This window comes from Vigna umbellata, chromosome 8, assembly GCF_029865625.1.
Source record: "Vigna umbellata cultivar VRB3 chromosome 8, Vumbellata_1.0, whole genome shotgun sequence".
In the NCBI taxonomy this organism is placed as follows: domain Eukaryota; kingdom Viridiplantae; phylum Streptophyta; class Magnoliopsida; order Fabales; family Fabaceae; genus Vigna; species Vigna umbellata.
In genome coordinates this window covers 30808563-30817021 of record NC_142172.1, presented here as the reverse complement: position 1 = coordinate 30817021, position 8459 = coordinate 30808563, and the positions used below count along the sequence as shown (strand labels likewise).

Genomic DNA, 8459 nt, shown 5'->3' with positions numbered 1-8459 from the left:
ATCACCATCAAGAACAGCTCATCACCAACACAAGTAAATTGTGAAGGAACAAAAAATCCATCTAGCTCAGAAAAACACTTCCAGAGCCAATATGATTAGATAAGATAATACAGATAACAATCAGCATTCGACTAATAAAGAGTAATAATGTTAAGCAGAATACTTCCATACACATACATACATATAAAGAGAGAGAGACACAAACACATGTATTGCCCTGCGGAACAGTTCAATGAGCAAACATCAACTATCCCATTATTTCTCCGCACCTGTTAAATACTTGCTCACATAAAGATTTGTTTTAATGACAGTAAAAATCACCATAAAGTTTCAAAAAATTATTTTGGTAGACGATACAGGGCATGAAATTCACGTCATAAATTACTATAAATTCAAATAAAGCTAAGCTCTCTCAAGTGTGCTTTAAATCTTTTTTTTGACGTCCAAATAAATCTTTCGACTTTCAAAGAGGCTTTTACCACAAGAATAAGAACCTTTCACAAAGGATGACAACAATAAATCCCAAGAAGCCTGACTTTCAGACAAAATAAGTACATAAACTAGCAACATTGTTCATAATTCAAGCAAAGGCAAAGGTACGTCTAACTGTAAAGATCATCTTCATCAGCTCCACCAGCACTTGCAAAAGGGTCAGATGCAGTGCCAGCACCAGCACCACCAGTGCTGGTATCTGAAAACCTAAACTCGGATCCAAACCCTCTTGACTGCTGCAATGTCTGAGCAAACGCCTGGTACTTGCGAATATCAGCATCGCTTACACTCCTTCGTGCATATTTCATTGACTCCTCAAAATGAGCTGCCTTGATTTCAGCTACCTCTTCCTCTTCAATATCCTCTTCCATTGCCTCAGGGTTATCTCTTTTCCTCCTCTCTCTCTCAATGTCCTGCCAAGATAATACAGTTCAGCAAATTGCCTTCAATCTGAACTCGGATAAAAACATTTTGAAAAGTGATAATATAAAATTCTTGAAAAGGCTTGTTTTTACTGTCGAATATTAATTGCAATTTGTTAAACTAACACAAAATTATTATTTCTAATAAATTTAGACCTATACTGATAACTATTCTAACACAAATTTATTATTTCTAATATATTTAGACCTCCAAAGTTTACCTTCTCAATGTTCTCCCTTATAGCATACTTGCATGCACGCTGGCAAATTTCAGTGATATCTGCACCACTGAAGCCCTGAGTATACTTGGCCAGAGCTCTAAGGTCAACATCTTTTGAAACAGGAGATTTTCTCAAACAAGCTTTAAATATCTGATGACGGGAATCCTCATCTGGGAGTGGGATATAAATCAATTGATCCAGACGGCCCGGTCGCAGAAGAGCAGGATCTATAATGTCTGGTCGATTAGTGGCCCCAATGATGAACACGGTTTTCTTCGCTGACATACCATCCATCTCTGTAAGCAATTGATTCAAAACCCTGTCAGCAGCACCACCAGCATCTCCTACGCTGCTGCCCCTCTGCAAGATTAAAAACAGGCAAGTTATAAACACAAGTGACAAGAAACGACAATTAGAGTAGTCTTCTAACTAATGAGCAGGGATGTAAATGCAACAGTATCTTAGATACCAGTAACTTTTGCAGATGCCAAGCCATTGCTTATAGTATGGTATGGTACAAACCTGAGTTGCAATAGAGTCAAGTTCATCAAAGAATAGAACACAAGGAGCAGAACCACGAGCTTTATCAAAAATTTCCCTCACATTAGCCTCACTTTCTCCAAACCACATTGTAAGTAGTTCGGGACCTTTGACACTGATGAAGTTCGCCTGGCATTCATTGGCAATAGCCTTTGCCAAAAGGGTTTTACCACAACCCGGAGGCCCATAGAAAAGAACCCCCTTTGAAGGTGACATTCCAAACTTCTCAAATTTCTCAGGGTGTTCCACTGGGTATTGAACAGTCTGAGAAAAAGAAAATTTATTAAAGCCAATATTCAAATGAGAGAAAACATGTAGAGATATATCTCAATGCAGTAGCTCAACTTACCTCTTGAAGTTCTCTCTTCACATTCTCAAGACCACCAATATCTTCCCAGCTGACGTTGGGCACTTCAACGACCTAGTCCATTAATAAACCAATGTTTGCAGATTAAAGTTTGAATAGTGTGATCACACCAGCGTCAACCAAGGAGGAAATAACAAGAGGAGAAAAAACTATGAGAAACTAGTAAAATACTTACTGTTTCTCGGAGAGCAGAAGGATTGCTTGTTCCAAGAGCAGTCTGGAAATGCTCATTTGACACTGCCATTGAGTTTAGTATCTCAGCATCAATGGACTCATCCTCCAAGTCAATGACGTCCATTTTCTCTCTGATGCATTGAAGTGCGGCTTCAGTACACAAAGCAGCCAGATCAGCACCAACATATCCGTGTGTGTCCTTAGCAATCCTTTCTAAATCAACCTGCAAATTATACAACGGACATCGTTCTCATATTTCAGACATTCATATCAAACCACGACTAAAGGGAGAAAGAATTCAATCTTAAGAATTCAATCTTACATCATCAGAAAGCTTCATATTTTTTGTGTGTATACGAAGAACCTCAAGGCGACCAACCTCATCTGGAACGCCAATATCTATCTCCCGATCAAACCTACCAAACCTCCTAAGGGCAGGGTCAATGCTATTGGGACGATTTGTGGCTCCAATAACAATTACATGGGCACGTGATTTAAGACCATCCATGAGAGTCAAGAGCTGGGAAACAATTCTCCTCTCAACTTCCCCGTGAGTCTTCTCCCTCTTTGGAGCTATCGAATCTATCTCATCAATGAAGATAATAGAGGGTGCATTCTTCTCAGCTTCTTCAAATGCCTTCCTCAGATTGCTTTCACTCTCACCAGCCAATTTTGACATGATCTCAGGACCATTAATGCAGAAAAAGAAGGCTCCAGTTTCATTTGCAACAGCTCGAGCAATCAAAGTCTTACCAGACCCGGGGGGTCCATATAGCAGAATTCCCTTAGGTGGCTTAACACCAATAGATTTGAACAACTGTGGATGCCTCAATGGCAGTTCCACCAGTTCCCTAATCTGTGCCATCTGCTTTCTAACACCACCAACATCGTCATAACCAACCTCGTCCAACCGATTCTCATCTTCCCTTTTAACAGGCTCACCCTCACAGAAGATCTCAGTGTCAGGAGCAACAACACAATACTCTGCAGGATCGGTTTCAATAACCTTGAACTCTACACTTCTCATCCCACCTCTCACAAGAAACAAGTCACCTTTCCTCACTGGTCTATATGCCTCAAGGAAATAAGCTGGAAAAGTAAAACAGGACTTAATGTACATTTGAGTTAACTTATTTCTAGAAAAAACAATTACTTGATTAAGCACCGTCCTCACAAAGCTTATAACTAAACAAAAAAATACCACTCCCTCATAGTTTGCAAATATCGCAAGCCCCTTACACGCTTAGTATTCGTAACAAAAATAATGCAACACAAATGCATGTCCAGCAGGTGAGGTTCAATGAAGAGATTGGTTTCTTTAATTGTTTCGTAAGCACTACTTATTAAAACCCACTTTGATAAACTTCTCCGCAAGTCATCAGTTCTTCGTTAAAACCCTGTTTGGCTTAACTCGTGCCCTCGATTCATGCTATCTTCTTATTTAAGAGAAAAGTTCATCCACACAGAACATAAGACTAATAATTTTAAGAATGATATCAGGATTTCCAAAATATGATATAAAAAAAGAGTATGCATGTGCACTCACGCTTCAAGTAAGCATCGAAGAGATTCCCAGTAACGCCCTCAATGGTGTCATCGACGGGAAGAATGTGCACTCTCTTTCCGTACTTAACATCAGGGCATGCGTGAACGGAGACAACGTCACCGAGTCTAACCCTAAGGTTGCTCCTGACGACCTTGTTCATCCGTATCTTGGGCTCCTCACAGGTATCATCGGCAAGGGCAATACAGACAGTATCCTTCCTCTTCTTGCCCTAAAAGACAAAAAACAACACAAAATGGTTATAAAAAAATTCCACTAAAATCCAAACTGAAAACCCTTGGGTGGTTCGTTCACCTTGAGAAGAATTGTGTCTCCGCGGAAAAGCTGGAGCTTATCCATGGTATCAGGGTGGAGCGCGACGACGGAGTTGTCATCGTTTACGGCTTCGTCAACGACGAGTCGGTTGGGCGCCTTCTTGCGCTCCAAGATCGCGGTACTGAAATCTCTCTTTGTTCCCTTACTGAAGAAAGAAGAAAATAGAATGAATTAGATTTAGAATCTGTTGGAAGAGAAATTAATCGATCGAGTTCTTGAGATCTGAGGAGAAAGCAGAAGCTTACGCATCGGAGGACTCGGGTTGGTTCGCCATGGAATTGAAGAGAGTTGAAAGAGAATGGGAAAACAGAGGGATCTGAAATTGGGAACTTTGGTAGGTCGCTGGATATTTATAAAGCGGGTAATTGGGTAAGCTTCTTTTCTTCTCGCCCAAGAAGCCTGGGGTATATTTTAAATTTCATAGTGTTTTATATTTATTATTGTTAAATATTGAATTAGTTATTTGATTTGAATTAAGTATTTATGAATATATAGAAATGTAATAAAAAATGTATTATTTAAGAATTTGAAAAGTTCTAATATTTAAGATTTTTCTAACTCGATAATATATAACTTTCTGTTTTAAAATTAACTGATCGAACTAATTGTGTAATTGATTTCAAATTTAAAATAATCAGAAAACTAGGTATCAGAAAAATATAACTGAGCGAGTGTGACATCCCAAAATATAATAACCACATCATATAATTTAGGAGTCAACATTCCTAATAAAGAGAACAGTTAGAGTATGACTTGAAATTAAATACGAAAATACAGTCATCCAAAATATAATACAGAGTTTCATACTTAGACAGTTTAAAGTATTTAATATCCAAAGGTTTAAATATGTAAATCCTAAGTAGACTGTGCAGCAGCATCATTCTCCTCCAGCTCTTGCTCCAGAGGTATTTCCTCAACAACATCTGCTCCCATCCAAGAGGATGATCATCGCAAAGAAAAACATACACAAGCAGCACACAACACAGAAGCAAGGGTGAGCTAACTAAACAGGCAATAATCATATTGTTCAATTAATTAATAATCATCATGCTTAGTACATATAAAACAGTTAATACATAACACTTTAAACCATGACTCAAACACTCACGCGACTCATCCGGATTAGTATAACTGTCGAACTATTGGTCGTCTTTGCACTTGCGTAGTTCAGCTGGCACTCCCCAACACTATGCAAGGTAAATCCCCCAATCTGTCTATGTCTAAACTCTAAGACTATAGACGAGGACCTCCCTCTACTCTCACCACTCACACTGTTCTTCTCTATTTGAGCATGAACAGTGCTTTGAGTGTAGGGATAGACATACCATTTCAAAGCTCCATACAGTTATACAGAACAACATTAACACCTCACACATCACTTTCAATCATCTCACCCTGAGATGTCCAATTCACACTCAATTTCATCATTACAATTTGCAATCATATTATTTCAAGCCACACAATTCAAATATATGGACATACATGACACTCTGTCAATCAAACAACATAACACTAAACCGAAAATCATCTCAAATAGACAATACTGTCATGTTGTCTCGATCACACCATAAAACTCTACAATTTCTTGTAAAATAATACAACCCCACAAATAAAATTAATTTAATTAAGTACATAATATCATCATAAAATCTAAACCACCATTTAAATAACACTAAATAAATAAGTTTTCCAACATTAAAACGATTTACTTTATTTATTTTATACTTTTATAGTTTATTCAGTTTCTGTACAGATTCTCCAAAACAAACTTCTTATTATATTATCCTAATTTCCCTTAATTTCTATAATATAGTATTTAATTATATTTCAAAAGATTTATATATATAAAAACAGATATTGCACTTCTCTAAAATCCTTATATTTAAAATATCACATCACTGTAACTCCATAACGAATATCATAAAATAGTATTATAAGAATACCAATCAAATAACAATTATGATAACTTTATATAATATATTATTATATAGCATACAAAATCACAAAACTGAACTAAACCCAAAGGAATTCCTACAGCATACGTAACACTCCAACCTTTTCCATATTCAATTTTATTTCTAATTTCATTTAATCACACATGGCCCCTCCCTTCTCTTTTAACAACTTACATTTTTCCTTCACTTCTACTTTGTGTAAACCTTAAAGGCCCCACACCACTTTCACTCATTAAGAACCTGGACGGCGCTCCAACCCCAAAAATCCTTTTCACCAATTTATTTCATGAACTTGATTATGTTCAGTATGCGAAACCATTTGGTTTCTCTCACCTCTGCACACAACACATTACATTACATAAAACATCAAACCCATTTTCCAGTGATCCAAGTTTTTCTTCCATCACCACAGTTTGATCACGTCCACGTACTTTCTCAACTCTACTCTTCATGTACCCCAACCTATAAGACCCATGGATTCTCTAAAGATTTTATGATCCCGCAAACGTCACAAAAACCAGATTCATGGCCATAAACACCCCAGACAAAGCACATACGTAACCAATATTTTTCAAAGAGAATTAAAACCATGAATATACTGAACAAGACAACACATCACATTATAGTTCATCCAACTCAGTACCCAAACACATTCAATTTAATTTATAGGAATCCAACTCAAGCATACTGACATACTTACTTCAAAAATTCATCCATCCTACACACATCATACAAATAATATATATAAAAACATAGTTAGCTCCCCTTACCTTGAAGATGAGCAGTATATCCTACTGGAGTTCCCTAACAGTACCCTCCACACAGAGCGGAACTTGACAGAACCTACAAATCACCATATTGGTGATAAAACATAGCTCTTAGAGCCCAAATAGACAGAGAATGGAAGGAAAACGTACAAGGTACGTGAACCCAGCAAATTCACATGCCCTATGTTCTAGAACAGTGAAAGAGAAGGGGAAAAGGAAACTTACCGATTGGAACAGGAAATTGTTCCCTGGAAACGAAACCCCCCACTCCACAAACACTTAGGCAGCACCAGAATCAACTTTCTATGGTTCCAAGTTCAGAGTATCTAGAGAGAAGGCAGAGAAAACCTTTAGGGCAAAAGTTTCTTTTTAGAGTGAGAAAGGAAAATAGAAAGAAGAATCTGACTTTTGGGGAAAGACCCTTGCTAAGGTCATGTTCCCTTAGTTTGGGCCTGGCTGCCTCCAACTGGGCCCAATGGCCTTATAATTTTCTAGGCCTTTACATTCTCCCCAACAATTTAAAATTTTCGTCCTCGAAAATTAGACTTACCAGAGAATAGGTGGGGATAGGATTCCTTCATCTTGTCTTCTAGCTCCCAGGTAGAATCGCCTGTCCTAGCATCCCAAATTACCTTGACGAGTCTGACCGTCTTCCCCCTGGGCTGTTTGGTTTGGGTTTCCTCAACTCTAACTGGCTGCACCTTCACAGACAAGTCTTCACTAACTTGAACATCTTCAACCTCTAATACATGGGAAGGGTCCGGCACATACTTCCTGAGTTGAGAAACGTGAAATACTGGATGAAGATTAGCTAGCCGGGGTGGCATGGCTATCTCATAAGCAACCGGTCCTATACGCCTCAGAATCTGGTAAGGACCAAGGTACCTAGGAGATAGTTTCCTAGCACGAATGGCCCTTCCCACGCCAGTGGTAGGGGTCACTCGTAGGAACACATGGTCCCCAACTATAAATTCTAGCGGCCTGCGCCTCCGATCAGAATAGGACTTCTGCCTACTCTGAGATGCCCGCATCCTCTCTTGTATGAGTTTCACCTTCTCCGTAGTTTGCTGCACAAGTTCTGGCCCAGTCAACACTGCTTCTCCATCCTGAAACCAACAAAGGGGTGTTCTACAACGCCTCCCATACAAAGCTTCAAATGGAGCCATACCAATACTGGCCTGATAGCTGTTATTATAAGTGAACTCGACCAGTGGCAATACCTCATCCCATACCCCTAGGTGGTCCAAAATACAAGTCCTCAACAAGTCTTCAAGCGATTGGATTGTCCGCTCAGACTGTCCATCCGTTTGGGGATGATAAGCCGAGCTCATCTGTAGTCTGCTTCCCATCTCACTCTGCAGTGTTTGCCAAAACCTGGAAGTAAACCTAGGGTCTCGGTCTGACACAATACTGGAAGGTACTCCATGAAGCCTCACAATCTCCTTAACATAAAGTTGTGCCAGCTTTGCCATAGACATCCTCAGGTTGATTGCCAAGAAATGAGCGCTCTTGGTCAACCGGTCTACAATCACCCACACCGCATCATGACTTCTCACTGTGCGTGGTAAATGAGTAACAAAATCCATGGCTATGCTATCCCATTTCCACTCCGGAATCTCCAAAGGCTGTAACAAACCTCCAG

General features: G+C 39.1%; 2 protein-coding genes across 2 annotated transcripts; both read right to left on the bottom strand.

The window, feature by feature from the left end:
* Window positions 1-358: 358 nt before the first annotated feature.
* Window positions 359-4492, bottom strand: LOC124824755 (cell division cycle protein 48 homolog). Its single transcript, XM_088096312.1, has 9 exons — window positions 4341-4492; window positions 4075-4240; window positions 3763-3991; window positions 2539-3305; window positions 2218-2439; window positions 2025-2096; window positions 1658-1939; window positions 1136-1495; window positions 359-905 (listed from the first exon to the last, which is right to left on the bottom strand). Exons 1-9 carry the CDS (start codon window positions 4367-4369, stop codon window positions 603-605), a joined length of 2430 nt encoding a protein of 809 aa, XP_087952438.1. The 5' UTR covers window positions 4370-4492; the 3' UTR covers window positions 359-602.
* A 2843-nt stretch (window positions 4493-7335) lies between these two features.
* LOC148194455 (uncharacterized) lies at window positions 7336-7983 on the bottom strand. The gene has a single exon (XM_088096326.1). It carries the CDS (start codon window positions 7981-7983, stop codon window positions 7336-7338), a length of 648 nt encoding a protein of 215 aa, XP_087952452.1.
* Between the last annotated feature and the right edge of the window lie 476 nt (window positions 7984-8459).